This window comes from Lethenteron reissneri, chromosome 16, assembly GCF_015708825.2.
Source record: "Lethenteron reissneri isolate LAM-NWPU_2019-01 chromosome 16, ASM1570882v1, whole genome shotgun sequence".
NCBI classification, from domain to species: Eukaryota; Metazoa; Chordata; class Hyperoartia; order Petromyzontiformes; family Petromyzontidae; genus Lethenteron; species Lethenteron reissneri.
Genome location: NC_083794.1, coordinates 2,647,013 through 2,665,753, shown reverse-complemented (window position 1 = coordinate 2,665,753; position 18,741 = coordinate 2,647,013). Strand labels below are relative to the sequence as shown.

Sequence of the window (18,741 nt, the reverse complement as noted above, 5' to 3'; positions counted from 1 at the left end):
GTGCGTGCTGTTCAAGTGCCCATTTTAGCCGGGTGCTACTGTGACTTTGACATCACCAAAATTATTCCCTATTTTTCTCTTCTTTTACATCAAATTCATTGGAATGTATCTAGACGTCAAAACCAGCATAATGCTTAATTTTACTAAAATCCCCAAAAGATGTGGCATAGTTATTTTAAATGGTGCAATCAAATACTTGATTCCATCAGACTTTTTCCTGTGGTGCAAGAGTTCCAAGGAGAAATATTCGAAGCGAGAAGTCTAGAGATTGCGGATATTACTCACATATCGTCAGAGTAAGCCCTGCTGGGAAAATTGATGCCCTCAGTGTGTCCTTTTGAAAGATAAATTGTCAACCTGCGTCGCTATGCACGTTCCGGATTAGGGTGTCACTCAAGCGATATCACAATGTGGAATCTATGTCATGAGCTTAATTTTGGGATGTGAAGATTGTCTGAAGCTGTGTTTTTTTTAACATGTAAGGCATGTTTCAGAAGAGGATATGAGACGCACAAGTATGTATGTATGTTGAACTTTTTTCGCACCATACGTAGCCAGTTATGCTAATCGGAGGTGCGGGGGAAGGACAACAAACTAAACACAAAAAGCAGGTCTAAAGAAATGAGTTTTAAAAACGTAAAAGTGCATAGCTCCAGTGTTTTTCTGATATCGGAAGGAAGAGCATTCCAGTCGGCTGCAGAAGCATGAAGCGGTGACCGTCCTTGTACGATGGCCAGCCAAAAGCCGCTGCTGCGATGATGAAAAAAAACGCTGAGAGTATTTGATGCGAGTATTTGCAGTTTAAAAGTATAGATGTGAATCATACTTCGCAGCCCTTTGTCAATTCACCACTGAATGAAAGTCTCTCCATGCCATGTTAGTCACGGGGAACTGTCTGAGCGTACTTTACCATGCCGGTAATATTGTACAATTACGTGACTCATAGCAAATCTGGAGGTAATAGCACACAATTAAACCTGAGCAAGCAGTTGAAGAGACAGGGGTACAGCTGAGCAGATCAGGCATGGACCTCCTACTTTGTCACCCTTCAGTACTTTAAGAAGCTGCTTATTATTAAGAATACCTTCTCATGATGCCTACAAATCTTTCAGGGCTGTGGGTGAATATGATTCTAATCAAAAGCCATTATGCTTTGCCTATTCTCTTATAACAGATTGTCTCTGACCCTGTCCTGTCCTCTGGACCTCACCCTCTTTCCAATGGACACGCAGCGCTGCAAGATGCAGCTTGAGAGCTGTAAGTTTCCTGCCCTCTTCATCCATCACAATCATGTCCTGTGTTGTTGTTGTTATTATCATTATTGTTATTGTTCGACACGTTGTGTTGGAAATTTCGGCCAGCTCTTCCCCCATTCCCTCCTTTCAATTTCACCACACTCCGCCAGGACACTATCTCAACATCGCCATTTTGCGAGCGCACACAATGCAATTTGCATTTATATAGCGTATACATGCATCCGCATCTGAAAATGCTGTACAAAGCAGTGGGACGCGAGCAATTGGACAACCCTGGGGAAATGAGGAATGCATCATTTATTATTTTATAAGCCAAAAGAGGCGGTCAGTCAGTAGGTGGAGGTGGTGAGGAAGGCCTTGAGCCTGGATGTGAACAGGAGCAATGAGTTGGCTCCGTGTCCTCACCGATGCGTTGCATCCCCTGGCTCTATTGTTATTATTAACCATCGTCCATCATCTTGTTCCAGCGAGGTGCCCTGTGCAAGCCCACTTACTGTGTTAACGGTTTGAAGAAGGTCGTTAACCTGCGCCTCTTTCTCCAATCCATGTGTTCCTCACTACACCTCTCGGTGTGATTCCATGCGTGCGTCTCACCGTGCTGTTCAGCGCACTGTTTTAAGGGCTATTCCATTTTCTTAATAAATTGCCCATATTTCTGACCCGTACATCATAGTAGAGTAGTACACACCAATTAAACAGGTCACTGAACTCATAGGTAGATTGATTAATGAGAGCATTAGAGACACTTCTGAGTGAACAACGCGATCTCCCGTTGCAGTTGGCTACACCACGGACGACCTGCGGTTCATCTGGGAGCCGGGAGACCCCGTGCAGATGGACGAGGTTGCCCTCCCCCAGTTCGATGTCGGCACTGACAACATCGAGTACGGGAACTGCACCAAGTTCTACCAGGGAACAGGTGGGAGCACCGTGGGAAGGATACAGTGCCAAGGGCATCGCGTGGCAACTCATTGCCTCTTGATTGTCAAATGAATACAAAACCGAGGTGATAGTTGTTGTGACTGCTGGACATCATGCTAAGCAGCCTACCATACGTGTGCTTTCGTATCTATGCTGAACTTCTTAGCCAACCGTGCTAATCGGAGGTGCGGGGGAAGGAAAGTGAGGCATCGTCGTCAATTCGTTTCCACAAATAAGGCAATAATTGAAAAGCAATTCACAAATGTGTGCAGACCGTATCTCACAGTGGAAAGAAAGTTTTTTTTATTGGAGATTAAAAAACATCTGAGCCGTCGTCCCCATCAGTCAATCATTAGTCAATTGCTCACCTAGAGGTAAAGCTTATTATTGATCGGTGAATGAAGTTGATAGAGATTCAGAGCGAATGTTGTATTTTCACAGAAATGCGCAAGCATGTTAAAGTGAACAACAGCCAGATATGTAAGGAGTAAATAATTTCACCTTGACTTGAACATGCTGCAGAGCACGAGACAGGACGCACGTAGTGATCCTCCCCCCTTTCGCACTTTGATGAATTGTCACGGTTTGGGGGTCGTGATTCGAATCAAGGATTGATTTTTTTTTCGTGGCAGCAGGGGTTAAGTGAACTCATTATGTACAAGGTTTACAATTAAAACATAATTGATTGTTGCATGCGTGATTCGAGGCGCATGTCATGAGCATGGGAACTAATCTATGCATCTTCACACCTCTACCTGTGGCCGTGCGTAAGCTGGCAAGCACCTCGAGGGCGCGTTGCAGAAGCTAATGCAGATGCCTGATTGATTTTCCAATAATAATAATAAAAAACATTAACAGAGCCTTGTGTTCATTTCTTTTTGTTAAAACTGAATAATAGAACTTGAGAAGCTGTGTCCTCGTTTATTTACAACCGATAAAGAGACACTATCAATAACGTTGTTAGTGGTGGTATTATTTACGACATGTAATACGGTACTATATTTTATGCAAAGCTTGTTTAGTGCTGAGACAGTTGGCATTACAATGGTTTGTTGGTTCACACTCATATTATGGAACAGCTGATCTACATTCAGGGCTATAATAAGGTGCCCAAATAATTGAGAATACAAATGGACGAAGACGTAGTGGCCAGATCGAATGTCTTGCACCCGAAGCTGTTTGTAAAAACATTTAAGTTGGCATTGCCCCTTTCCATAATCTCGTTTTCACCTGCAAAAGTGCCACAGTAACATCATAGCATAACACTCACTGTGACGACGGAACATTATGCCCTACTCCCGGGACACCAGGCTAAACTGAAAATAATTGTTATTCTATCAGTAAATAAGTATTGTTCTCGCAAACACCTGTACCAGTATTACCTAACATGACCAATCACCGAAACCCTCAACCATGCTTTGCAGCAGGTCTCAATCATTGCTTGTCACTTGTTAGAAACATTGCAGCTTCGTGTCTTTAACATGGCTTGGTAGCCTTGATTCGTTGTCTCTGTCCTTCTTTCCAGGGCTCCCATGTGTGTCACATGCTCTTTTTATGAGGAAAGGTTAAAGGTGATCTGGATGAGTGTCACTTCAAAGGCGGTGATTTGCCTTTATTTTTCTCTATTAAAAGTCCAAGTTTCATACCCGTACATTGCTATTACATGAGCCAAGGAGCTCAAAAGTTTTTGTTCTAATGTTACTGAGATTTACATAACTTCTGCCTTCATAACTCGAGGCCAAATACCTCATTAAATCATGCACGAGATGTAAGCAGATGATTGCATTGCAGAAAGAGATATTTCAAAAACAAGACTTAAGATACAATTATAGTATTACTTTTGTGAAAATCAATTAGTGAATAACATTTTAAAAAGTAAAAATTGACATTGCTGCGTAAAAAGTGGCTGTCGTTTTGCTCAGACTGAGGTGTTAACCTTAAATCTGCGACTGAACCTCAAGATAACTCACTCCGACCACTCGCTGAGCTCTTGCAATGACTCACTCATTCCCATACCAATCAGAGAATGTGAGGCAATGCATTTTTTTTACCATTTTTATCTTACATTTCCACAGGAATTGGAATAGGTGGTGGCCTATTTCAGCTTGTAGTATTAACGACATTTTCCACTTCGTTATTTTTATTTGTTATCAACTGCATATAAACATTTGTTTTACATTACTTGTGAAAGGCACACCAACATTTAAATGTAAAGGCGCAGTCCTTCAATTTCCTGCTCACACCACTGCTGGTGGAAGAGCCTCCACTAAAGGGAGCTATTGAGGGTATTTGGCCTACTCGTCCACATTGGCCAGACGTTTTGTAAGCGGTGGGAGTATCCACATTTTGATAATAATAAATTCGTTTTTCTAAAGTTAAATTCTCACAAGGCCTCGAAACGCTTTGCATGAAGCATAAGTTACGGAGAAAGCCTGTTGTAAAAACAGGTTAATTGTAATACACAATTAAAAATCAGAATCAGAATCAGAAACGGTTTTAATCGCCATGTAAGTTTGCACAAACAAGGAATTCACTATGGCGGGACGGTGCATACATTGAACAAGTAGGAATCTTAACTTATATAAAAGGTATACACTCTAACTATACTAACGTTACAAAGTATAAGTAATACTAAAGTGCTAACATCTTTAAAATTATGAATAAGTAGACCTTATAAAATGCGAATGTAAAATGTTAATTAGCCGTATTAAACAATCTTAAAATACAAAAATACAAATAAGATTACACGTTGTAAGTATGGAAAGGTGTAATTATGTAGATAAAATGTTATAGTAAGTGTAACAGTCATTTTAAGTGTAAAAGTCATTTTAAGCCCTTGGCCTTGTTGAGGAGGCCAACAGCGGATGGGAAAAAACTGTTTTTATGACGTGAGGTTTTGGTCTTGATGGACCGCAGCCTTCTGCCGGAGGGGAGTATCTGGAACAGAGAGTATCCAGGGTGCGAGGAATCGTCCGCAATCTTCCTCGCTCTCCTCAGGGTCCTCAAAGTGTGCAGGTCCTCAAGGGTTGGTAGATTACAGCCAATCACCTTCTCAGCAGTGCGGATGATACGCTGCAGTCTGCTCTTGTCCTTGGCAAGAGCAGACCCAGATTCCCTAATGGACCGAGGAAGGGAATTCCACATTGGCAGAGTCTGACTGCACAAAGCTCTTTCTCCCATCGAACACACTGGTCTTTGGAATAACGAGAAGACCAGAATCAGGAGCTCTAGGTTTTGAGTAGTGGAATATAAAACGCAAGCAGATCGATAAGAATTTAGGAGCCAACTCATTCGAGGCCTTTAACGTGAGAATAAGGATCTTAAAGTCCTTGTACTTTACAGTGAGCTAGCGCAGGGAGTCATATGGTCACCTGATTTAGAGCTGGTGAAAACCCGGGCAGCTGAGTTTTGAATATATTGTAATCTATTATACAAACTTTTAGAAATTCCAGCAAGGAAAGCATTTTAATAATTCAATCCTGATGAAATAAAGGCAAGGCACCAATCTTCCAGCATCAGGAAGGGACAGCATGAGGTCTCAGTCGAGCTATGTTACATAAAAAAACTGATTTTGGTTATATTGCGTACATGGGCCTCAAATGTCAAACTGGGGTCTAAGATAACACCCAGGTTTGAAGCTTTCGTGACTGCAATGATTCATATTCTTAGGTTTTTTCGGTAAAGTCACGTAGGTAAAAACATTAAAAAGTAAAATAAAATAAAAATCACGACGTTTCGGAGGCAACACAAGCTTCCGTCTTCAGGTGGTACCGTCACAGCCACGACAGCTGCATCAAGTAAATGAGAGATTGCAGGAGCTACCACTGCGTTTATATAATGGCTGGTAGCTCCTGCAATCTCTCATTTACTTGATGCAGCTGTCGTGGCTGTGACGGTACCACCTGAAGACGGAAGCTTGTGTTGCCTCCGAAACGTCGTGATTTTTATTTTATTTTACTTTTTAATGTTTTTACCTACGTGACTTTACCGAAAAAACCTAAGAATATAACACCCAGGTTTCTGACCTCAGAGGAAGACCGAATTACAGTCCCGTCTATGGCCACACTAAAGCCATCAAATGTACACACTTGATCTGGGGAACCCAACAACATAATCTGCCACATCACAAGTTTAGGTGCACCCACGATTTGACTTCAGCAAGACAACATGATAGTACGGAAGCTGCTACTTTGCTATTCATCATCGTCTCAAGATAAATATGTGAGTCATTAGCATGAAGGTTTAATTTAAGCTATGTCGAAGAAAATTTTAGCCAAGCGGTAGCATCTACAGCCTTAACAACAAAGGCCCCAAATTGAGTCCCGAGGAACCACCGAGAGGACACGACAAACTACTCCCTGTTGGACAAGTATGACATGAGCCAAAAGAGAGGAGTACCCGAGATGCCTACATAAGTCTCAAGATAATTTCGCAAAGTAAAACGATCAACAGTATCGAAAGCAGCACGAAGATCCAAGATGGCTAGGGCACCATATTCGGCAATCATGAATACATTATAATTGACACACTTGACAAATGGCTTTTCTGTACAATGCATTGTTCTAAATCCCGACTGAAATGGCTCAAACAATTTAAATTCTGAAATATGCTATTTTATCTGCTGAGCAACACCATGCTCAAAACTTTTGGGCAACGATGATATGTTCGACATTAGTCTATAATTTGCTCAACTTTCAGGGTTCAGTTTTGTTTTCAGACGTAATGGAATAACGATGGTCAATTTTAAAAGCATTGGGCACCACACCAGTGCTAATGCAGTCATTATAGATACGACAGGGGGACAAATTACATGAACGAGTAATACAACCAGAGAAGTTGGAACAGGATCTCGGAAAAAAGTTGTTAGCTTCACTTTGGAAGCAGGTCAGAGAAGCGTGATGGGGGCGGCACGGTGAACATAGTCAAAGGAATCCATCCTCTTTGGTTCTTTCGGTAAAGTCACGTAGGTATAAAATAAAATTAATCACGACGTTTCGGGCGCAACACAAGTGTCCGTCATCAGGTGGGAAAGCATGGTCAGCTGCTGAGGCAGACTGTTTTAAAACGTTTGAAATGAGTGTAGGGTCATGAAGAAGTGGCCGGGGCTAGTGATGTTAATGTGAGAAATTAGCATATAACTATAAGATAGGAGAGCGACCTTCTCGACGAGGGAGTGCAACCCAACTAGTGCAATCCAAAGGGCCTGTGAGTATGACAGTGCAATCCAAAGGACATGTGAGCATGAGAGTGCAATCCAAAGGCATGAAAATGCAATGCAAAAAGCATGTTAGCATGAGAGATCTAAGAGAGAGGCATAGAGAGAGACACAGAGAGTTGGATATAATAGCTGACATAGGCAGGTAGGATGGAAACATCACAGTCAGTTAAACTATTACCTGGTTAATAACGTCCTTCCAAACATTTGTCAGTTTGTACCCATCCTCTCGGTTAAAGTTTTTATATATCTGGATGGCTTCTTGAACAAATCTCTGAAGGTAGCCGGTAGGTTTGCAGAGTACCTCCGTCTTGGAAAAATCTATTTCGCGTTAGCCCACAGCGTTAAAACAATGATCGGCAATGGCAGCACACATTGGCAGAAGTGACAGCAGCAGATGTCAGTGTAAAGACGATCAGTATTCCCTTAGTGTCACGGCATCTCTTCAGAAATGTGAGCGACTCGATCAGATGAGCCTTCTTGTCTCGAAGTTTGTAAAAATATATAATAGTTGTATGGAAACCCTCCCCATAGAGGCGGTTAAATCTTGACTTAAAGCTTTCATGACTGCAGGAATTCATATTCTTGGGTCTTTCGGTAAAGTCACGAAGATAAGTTCAAAGAAAATAACAAAAAAAAACTACGACGTTTTGATCGCAACACAAGCAATCGTCATCAGGAGAAAAAATTGCGAGAAAGCTGCTGAGGCAGGATGTTTTAAATGTTTGAAATGGGTGTAGCCCAAGGGTCATAAGCGAAGTGGGCAGGGCTAGTGATGTTAGAGTGATAAATTTGCATGTACGGTAAATGTAAGATCGGAGAGCTACCTCCACGACGACGCAGCTGCGGAGGTTGCCATTATATTGTGAGAGATTAGCATGTCAATGTAAGATCGCAGAGCGACCGCCACATCGAGGAAAACGAGCAACGGTGGCTGTGTTAGTGAGACATTTAACCTGTTAATGTAAAGACAGTTAACCTGTTAATGCAAAACCAGAGAGTCGAAAATGACTACTAATATCGGCAGGTAGGATGGAAACATCACAGCCAATTTTGACTTAAACTGGTTAATAACGTCCTTCCAATCATTGCTCATTTTGTAACCATCTTTTCGTTGGAAATTGTGTCTGTGTCTATATATAGATGGCTTCATGAACGAATCTTTGTTGATAGCCAGTGGGCTTGCAATGCACCTGTGTCTTAGAGAAATCAATTTCGTGTGAGCCCACCGCATTAAAACAATGATCAGCCATGGCGGAGGTATTGATCCTACCATGTTTCAGATCTGCCTTGTGTTCAAAAACAAGGTCCGAGACATATCGTTTCTTTTCCCCAATGTAACTGCTGCCGCAACCACAACTCAGTTTGTAGACACCAGGGTATTGCATGTCAGTAATCACATCCTTTACAGATGGGATTAAATCACGGATTTTGTGAACTGTTAAAACGAACCTTGTGTTGTTTGAGATTTTGGAACTCTCTTTGGTAACCCCTGCTATGTACAGTAAAGTGATGATTTTGGTTGGATCCTCAGAAGGTTGTCTTCGCATGGCTGGGGAGACAGCTTTTCGGATTGTACGGTCCAAGTATCTATTCATCCTGAGGGCTTGGTGTATGCGCTCCAACTCACTGGTTAGGTGGTGCTGGTCGGATATGCAACGTGCCCTATGGTGTAGTGTTTTCATGAGGGAATTCTTCTGGGCTGGATGGTGGTGAGAGTCAGGCTTTAGATTAGCATCCATGTGGGTGGCTTTACTGTAGACCGAAGGTCCCAACGAGCCATCAGGCCTCTTCTCGATCAAACCATCCAGGAATGGTCGCTTTCCATCCTTTTCCACTTCAATGGTGAATTTGATAGACGGGTGTATGGAATTGATGTGCTTAAAAAATTGGTTCAGTGATGGCAGTCCATGTGGCCAGATGACGAATGTGTCATCCACGTATCTCTTCCACAGGGAAGGACGTATGGTGGATGTCTGGATGGCATCTGTCTCAAATTTCTCCATGAAAACATTTGCTACCACTCGAGATAAGGGAGAACCCATAGGGGTACCCTCATTTTGTTTGTAGAATGTACATCTGTAAAGGATCTGATTCCTGACATGCAATACCCTGGTGTCTACAAACTTAGTTGTGGTTGCGGCAGCAGTAACATTGGGGAAACCAACACAAGGCAGATCTGAAACACGGTAGGACCAATACCTCTGCTGTTGCCGATCATTGTTTTAACGCTATGGGCTCACACGAAATTGATTTTTCCAAGACGGAGGTACTCTGCAAACCTACCGGCTACCTTCAGAGATTTGTTCATGAAGCCATCCAAATATATAAACAGACACAACTTCAACCGAGAGCATGGGTACAAACTGAGCAATCTTTGGAAGGACGTTATTACCCAGGTAAAGTATTAACTGACTGATGTTTCCATCCTACCTGCCTATGTCAGCTATTATTTCCGACTCTCTGTGTCTCTCTTTCTCTATACCTCTCTCTTAGATCTCTCATTCTCACATGTACGTTGCATTTCACTATCATGCCTTTGGATTGCACTCTCATACTCACATGTCTTTTGGATTGCACCCGTTGGGTTGCACTCCCACGTCGAGGAGGCCGCTCTCCTATCTTACAGTTACATGCTAATTTCTCACATTAACATCATGCTAATCTCTCACATTAACATAGCCACTTCCGTACCCTCGTTGAGGAGGCCGCTCTCCTATATTACAGTTACATACTAATTTCTCACAATAACATCACTAGCCCCGGCCACTTCTTCATGACCCTTGGGCTACACACATTTCAAACCTTTTAAAACAGTCTGCCTCAGCAGTAGACCATGCTTTCCCACCTGATGACGGACGCTTGTGTTGCGCCCGAAACGTCGTGATTTATTTTATTTTATACACTACGTGACTTTACCGAAAGAACCAAAGAGTATGGATTCCTGCAGTCACGAAAGCTTCCAATCAAGAATAGTCAAAGGAATACAAGAATAAAAACATCTGAATGTGACTCAGGAGTGGAGGGGCAAGTCATGTTTGCTGAATGAAGCTAGTTGTAATTACTGGCGAAACGTCGTACTCAGATTGTAAATGTTGTGGCTTGGCTCTCCAACACACCAGTTTTCTGTACTAGTGACGAATTGGCATGCTCTGTTTACGTGACAATCCTTGCTAGTTGGCTGTGTCGGGTGGTGGCAGGTTTTAATGACACATTTATATTTTTCCACGATATAACCCAAAAAACTCTATTATGGAAGAAACGTATTGCAATGGACAATGTAACCGGTTAAGATTGGTTTAGAATTTGATTTTAACATTGATCAGTTGTAGAAAGAAAAGGTGTTCTTGGGTTTCTATAGCTGTCCTTAATGACCGTAGAGATGAATGCGGACCTTGCCGAGTTTAATGCGTCACTATAAATATCCTGATGCTGCTTCCAGATCACAAAATTAATCTCCAGACCAGATCCCTCCATTTATGCTTTATCACACCACATGCGACCTACCGATCAACTCGCCATGGTGTTCAATGAGTTTCATTTTAGAACAATATTATTATTTCAATTATCAAACTATCTGTTCAAAATTATTTTAATCGATGCTGAAAATACGAAATGCGATGTACCTGTTTGCAAACCTCGTTAATCACAGCACCCATGTGAGTCCTTTCTGAAAAATACATCATCGTAGGAATCCTGTAAAAGTTGTTCACCCCAAGCCCGACGGTGGTGTGGAATGTGTGTTGTCTCGCTGCAGGGTACTACACCTGCGTGGAAGTGATCTTTACACTGCGGCGACAGGTCGGCTTCTACCTGATGGGGGTCTACGCCCCGACCCTGCTGATTGTGGTGCTCTCGTGGCTCTCCTTCTGGATCAACCCCGACGCCAGCGCTGCCCGCGTGCCTCTCGGTAAGCATTCCGAACACCTCTTCGCCAGCCAGGGAAATAGTGCCTGCAATGCTGTGATGCTGTACATGCAGATGTAGTTAATTTTTCTGAGCGTGGGTTATACTGCAGTTTGAAGTGGGCGCACTTTGTTTACCGGCGACAATAAAGCTGGGGGGAGAGAGAGGTGGGGGGGGCGAGGCAATGGCGTTACTGTAGTGCCGCTATTGTCTGCACAGTGCGCAATTTACCAGTGCTAAAACTGTACTTACTTGTCTACCAGTTATGTGTTACTTATTTATTGGATATTTACTTTTGTTACTTATTTACTGTTTAAGTTCACTCGTTTCCGGTTAGTTTTTTTTCTTTGTGCACGTTATGATTTTAATGTTAACAATTGATAGTGGAATGTATTAAAAATGTAAACTTCGTATTAATATCAGGGAATTAAGCTGCGGTAACGACGTTAAAGATATGAATGCATGCAGGGTATATGGAGGTGTGGGCTATCTGAAATTTACACAAAACACAATTTTTGCGCGGTATATGCGTCTGCGGGTTATATGCATATGCGGGCTATATGCGGGAAATGCGGTATTTTTACTTCTTTCAATTTCGATAGATTCTCTAATTAGTCTTATGACTTCTCTGTTCACGAGGGTTTCAGTCAATGAGTCAATTAAATTACTCAACACTCTGGTAACAAACAAAGGTTTATCCAAAGATATCCCAAGACTATCTGAACACTTTCTACAGAACACCTACTTCGTGTGGCAAGGTGACTTCTATAAACAAAAGGAAGGACCAGTAACGGGCTCTCCTTTGTCTCCTGTGATAGCGAATTTGTACATGGAAGACTTTCAAATAAAAGAAATAACTTCAAGCAAACTAAAACATCTGATTGGTTTAGATATGTGGATGACACATTGGTGGTCTGGCCACACGGAAAAGATACACTGAACATATTTCTAAATCATGTCAACTCGCAAAACCCATTCCATCCAGTTCAACATGGAAGTGTAAGCTGACAGAACTCTACCATTTCTGGATATTTTGCTCGGACGGGATAGAAATGATAAAATAACACACGGTGTTTACCGAAAGAAAACGCACACTGACGCCTATCTGAATGTAGAGTCACACCATCACACCGCACAGAAATCTGCTCTTATCAAGACGCTCATTCATCGAGCTAAGAAAGTATCAGATGGAGACAGTCTGAGAAGTGAAATTCAACATGTTAAAGTAGCGCTGCAAATGAACGGTTAAAATGATGCAGAAATCAACAGGGCATTCAATTCCAAAACCAAATCAAATAACATGAGAATTGAAACTGCCCAAGTAGTTAAAACTATCAAAATACCGTACATTGCGGGAGTAACTGATAAACTCGCCAGATGTGTGGAAAAACAAAACATCTGGGTCAGATTTGGCACGGTACAAAAAATACGGAAATTAATATCTGGTACAAAAGATGTATTACCAAAGCTATCAACAGAAGGTGTGTACAGGATTAACTGCCTGTGTGGGAAATGTTATGTTGGGCAAAAAGGACGAATGATCGGCACGAGACTAAAAGATCATCAGAGAAATGTTAAATTCTCATAAAAACAACTGTCAGCAGCAGCATTACACGCGCACCAACAAGGGCACTCAATTGATTTTGATAATATTAAAGTTCTATGCAAAACTAGCTACTACTGGCAAAGACTAATTAGATAATCTATCGAAATTGAAAGAAATAAAAATAATTTTAACCGTTCGGATAGCTACCGCCTTAGTGATGCGTGGAAGCAAATCATCAAATAATACATTATTTAAATGCATGCCTATAAAGGGCAGCATACTGCAATAGGGATTACCGTTGGTACGGCTATTTTAAGACACACAATAGACAGGAAGTAAAAGATCAAAGGATTCGCATAATTCACATGCATAATGTAGGTTGACTCAGTAAACGCCCCCCCCCCTTTGCACAAGAGTGCAGACGTGTGGTCACCACATCTATGCCTCTATATAAGGAACGAAACAGTTAGACTTCACCACAAATCTGGCTTGTCGCCTGATGAAGCTATTTGTAATTATTGGTGAAACGTCGCACTCAGATTGTAAATGTTGTGGCTTGGCTCTCCAACACACCGGTGTGCTGTACTAGTGACGAATTGGCATGTTCTGTTTACGTGACAACCCTTACTAGTTGGCTGTTTCGCCCAGTTGTGGGTATTTAACAAAACATTTATATATTTACGCGATATAACCCAAAAAAACTCTATTATGGATAGATTATACAATATTAGATGGAGACAGACATAATGAAAAGGACAGGTTAAAAAAACAGAGATTTGATACATTGACAAATGTGGAAACTGTCAAAAACAGACATAGGTTGGATACTGAAAGCCAGCAAAACACATTCAGAGTTTACACATTTCTCTGTTTGCATAAACGTAATATGTAATAAAGAAAGAGCTTTCATTTCATATAGATGGTGAGAGAGGAGATAAACTACCAATGCATAATATCTGCATATCTTCCATCAGGTCCACATGGTTTACATCCTTGGTTGATGTTCCAATCCATGTGTCAATCTAAAAAAAGCATCTGTTGATTCAGTAGAACAATAACTAAACTTACATACACACATTCATTTGGCAATGCTGTCTTATAAAATGCGAACGTCTCCCTCTGAATAATTCACTCTACATATGAAACACAAGGTTGCTTGTTATAATTCATTCAGATTTCATGAAACAAATATTGTGATAGCGTTAGCAGGAGTACACGAGCACAAATAACAATTGCTGTTCTTATAGCAACTCCATCCCATGTTTTGTTATAGTCTTCCATTTTTTACAACCGGCATTCATCATTCCCCAATTCAATGAATGCATATTATATAATTATCAGATTTCTGCCACTCAATAAGCTTTGTATTCACGTCCTGTCATTGTGTAGTGTGTTATACGGAGGCACACACTGGAGTTGGAGGCAAAACGTTTATTTAACGACCCAACAGGCCTAACTACATAAATGTACACTGGTTCTACATCTTGTTGATAACTGCACAGGTTAACTAGACCACAACGGAGTAACTACATAACCCAGTCAGTCAGTAACACACTGCCTGACCCACGATGCCGAGCGTGACATTGAAGACCGAAGACCGAGGATCGAAGAGACGTAGCACCGACGGGTTCCATTCCAACAGTTCACGTTCATTTATTAGGTATAGCCCTGTGAGCCATTCGGCTCTTGAATCGGGTGCAACCGCAACAAACAAAACACATGAACAAGAAAACATCTTAAAGTGACTATGTTACTATGTGCAAACAGAAAATCTAAGAAAAGACAGCAAAATATTGCAGAAAAAGCACCATACACCAACGCTGTGTGCAAAAATCCCAGTGGGATGCAAGTCAAACAACAACCACAGGACCACTTAGATTAAGGCCATCAGTCTAACTCCGTACTACAACAAACAAACATGGACAAACAAAAAAACGTTTTCGAAATCACCAAAATAAAGCCATAAAAGCAATAAAATAGTGATCATAGGAACTGTGACCGAATTTTCACAATAAACGACATAAACAACATGTTCTACCAAACCCTGCAGCGGGGACAGCCTCTTTTTGATCCTGAACGTGGCCTAGCTCTGCCCTCGGCCACGCTCTCTTCTAGATCCTACTAGAATGCTCTAGCCCATATCACGTGTCCCTCGAGCCCCCTTTTGGGCCCCCTGGCTACCCTGCCCCGGCCACGTGCCCTCTCGGGTTCACACAGAGTATCACCTCCTCACTTGCTTGCTCTCCGACCCTCACCAGAACTCTTCCCCCTAGGGCTCGCTTTCATGCCATATCCACTCTGGTGCCAGAGAGAGACTCAAGACGTACATTTCCACTCTTGTGACAGTAGCTGACGCTAAACACCTTAGTGACTCCATATGAGTCACTACATCACCCCCCTTTATAAAACACAGCTGATAACGATGCCCTTAATCATAACAACAACAGCAACAAGAACCAACAACCCCCAAAAAATTCCTCCAAAAATTGTAAAAAATAAAAGGTCAATTTGGATGCTTTGGTATTTTTTCATAAAAAGTTTACATTGTTATTTTTTTTCGTTCAAAATTTTTCAATATACACCTCAATACAATGTAGCTACTGTTGTGCGTTTGGTAGGTGACAGCCAAGTCAAAGTACCCCTCTGCTAAAATCAGTAATGAGGTCCCTCCCACGCCCCTTCTATCCCTTTACTTATGTTCATCTTCCCTTATCTCCTCCCCCCCCCCATATAAAAACCTACGCTCCAGCTCATGATTCTTTCCTGGGCGGGGCAAGTGAGCACAATTTTCTCATATACCCACAACCCAGGAGCACTGAGTTCGAGATTTTGTCCGCAGAGTTTCTGTGCCCCTTCCCCTTGTCATGATCTGTGCTTTGTACCGGAGTCTTGTTAAATAAATAAACATAATCAGCAATGGGCCAGAGTTTATCTCCAATTGAGGACTTCTGCCGGCAGTGGCAATTACACATTCCCGTGGCATATGCCGGCCTCTCCGTAATACAACCAATTGTGACTTTCCGCAACGTGTGACCTATTTGATCAACCATGGAGGAATGATAGGCTGAGTCAAAGTCTTATTGAGAATTGAACTTGTATATCTTGACTCCAACCAGAATCACTGCAACCTGCACTCATCTTATTTTAATGTTATAATTTACATCCTTATCTGCCTTCATTAACCGCCTTAGGCATAAAGTTGTGTTCCTCCAACAGATATATTATCTTCTTTAGTGAACGTGTATCAAGTAAGCTGTACATGTGGGTGCTCCGACGCGATACATCTCATCACATGACAACATCTACAACCTCTATCAAGAGCAAAGTGGTGTGCAATGTGCTACCAACGTGACCACGGTGGTGAGATGTTAACTACGTCGCCTAGTACACAGGAGGTCGTGAGTTTGATCCTAACCCTGACACCTGTATATTTGGAGTTTGTAAGTTTTCCTCGTGGGCGAGTGGATATTTCTTTGAGTATTCCGGTTTTTCCCTCCGCATTTAGAAACATGAGCTTATAGTATTTGGCTGCGAGAAATTTGCACGTGATAAGCCACTTCATTGAGTTATCATTTGTGACAGCCAGGTAGCTTCTGCAAAATAACTATATAGCTTAGTGTGCTTTACCTGGTAAAATAAAATAAAAATGTTTAGTAATAGTAAATCCTCACGTAGTGCAAAAGCATTTAACAAGGTACCAATTATTATTGTTTCAGCTTTCTGGTAAGTTGAAGATAAATTCTCAGAACCAAATTTTACAATCTGATCACGAAGCATCTTCAAAACAGAACCAATAAAGTCAAACTAACCAGGTCAGGTGACAATTACAAAGCATAGCTGAGTAAATTATTCATCACAATATCACCTAAAAAACTTACATCTTAAATCAAGTAAGGGGTCCACATTCACATTCAATGTTCGCTTACAATTTTATCACTTTATATTGCAACAATATATGAAGGGAAGGAACAATTTATCTTTGGTCACACTACCTCTGGGACACAGCTAGGCCATCTATAAGGTCATTGTAGCACTGCATTTCACAATAAGTGCTAATTAATGTCAGAGACATTTTCCAAAATGACAAAATACAAATAGCAAACTTCCCCTCTGTGCAAACTGTACTGTGTACGGGGACATGTTCGTGTTTTCGTTATGGTGTCAAATGCATGGGTCTGCTGGTTTTATTGATAATGCCGTGCTATACCAAATACGCTATTTTTCAATTTCCATTGTTGGCTGAGGGTTAACCAACAAAGATGAGTATCACCCAGTGCTCATTTGAACGAGGACTCATTGACTTTTCTAACTTGACTAAACCATCATTGGCGTGTCCAATACTGACTCCAATCCATCAATGAACAAAATCACATTGATTTGACTGAACAGTTGTGTAAAACTTGAATAGTTGTTTTGAGTCTGGACAGTTAAAGTTTTCCAGTTTAACACGTAGTAGATTTTCACGACCAATATTATCCATAATAGAGGTTTTTGGGTTAGATCGCATAAATATAAATGTGTCATTAAACCCACCACCACCCGACAAGGCCAACTAGTAAGGTTTGTCACGTAAACAAAACATGCCACTTTATTACTAGTACAGCACACCAGTGTGTTGGAGAGTAAACCCACAACATTTATTTCGAGTACGAGATTTCGCCAATAATTACAACTAGCATCATCATGCAACAACCAGAGTTGTGGAGAAATGCTCCTTTTTCATCTTAAATAGAGGGATAAATGTGATGTCATCACTTGTGAGACAATCAGGTGCGAAGGCCGGTGGGGGGGGGGGGGTGTTTAATTTATGCATATAAATGACTTTACTGAAAGAACCAAGAATACCAGACATTAGTTTTTGTATTTTATGTACCGTGCCAAACCTCAATTTGACGTTTTATTTTTTACAAAAATCAGACTAGTTTATCAGTTACTCCCGCAATGCATGGTATTTTAATAGTTTGCATAGCTTGATGAGTTTCAACGCTTGTGCTACTTGATTTAATTTTGGCATTCAGTGCCGTGTTGATTTGTGCATCATTGTAACTGTTAAATTGCAACACTTCTTTAACATGTTTAGCCTCACTCCTCAGACTTTCACCATTAGACACTTTATTAGCTCGATATATGAGCGTCTTAATGAGTATTTCCTTGCAAGGGTGATGGTTTGACTCTGTATTCAGATGGGCATTTATTTTCTTTCGGTAAACGCTGTGTCTTATTTACCATTTGTGCCGCGCCCGAGCAGAATATCCTGAAATGGGAGAGTTATGTCAACCTATAAGGGCCACTAAACAAAATATATCCTATTATATATTTTCCTTTCAGTCCAGTATTATAGTAAAATTTGTTTATATTATTTGTACTCGACCACCATTGGCAATGCAGTTTCTTGAAAATTTGCTGTTTGAGAAGATGAGATTGCAATGAGTGGGGCATATGTAGAGAAAAGCAGTGCTTCTGAGACAGCCATTGGATTGGTTCCTAGAGGCTGAAGATCAAAGGAGAGACCTCAACCCAGATGGCATGAGACTGTACGAGTGGATTTTCGTGGCTGACTATTGACTGTGGTTGACTATTGAGACAGCCATTGCATTGGTTCCCAGAGGCTGAAGATCAAGGGAGAGACCTCAAATCAGATGGCGTGAGACTTTACGAGCGGACTTTCGTGGCTGACTATTAACTGTGCAGCAACTGAGTGATATAGCAGAAGCAAGGAAGCAAAAATCTGAATTGGCTGTTGTGACCTCCTGACTATTTTGTTATAATTACGGTAAGGAATGTTGGTTTTGAACACAGCACACAAAAGGTTAATCCATTGGTCCAGCGTCATATGGTATTTAAGAGTAAATTCAACAATTCCTAACAGATATTTATTGGTGACTATGACAGTCATC

General features: G+C 41.4%; 1 protein-coding gene across 3 annotated transcripts in view; it reads left to right on the top strand.

Moving 5' to 3' along the window:
* The window catches only part of GLRB (glycine receptor beta), a 186,260-nt gene that overhangs the window by 98,995 nt on the left and 68,524 nt on the right, over positions 1 to 18,741 (top strand). For all 3 annotated transcript variants that reach the window (XR_009755190.1, XM_061552206.1, XM_061552207.1), the window contains exons 7-9: positions 1,175 to 1,257; positions 2,035 to 2,175; positions 11,150 to 11,302. Coding sequence is in view for 2 of the 3 variants with exons in the window: in XM_061552206.1 (XP_061408190.1) it covers positions 1,175 to 1,257; positions 2,035 to 2,175; positions 11,150 to 11,302 (377 nt within the window). In the remaining variant the exon portion in view is untranslated. The remainder of the gene's footprint in view (positions 1 to 1,174; positions 1,258 to 2,034; positions 2,176 to 11,149; positions 11,303 to 18,741) is intronic.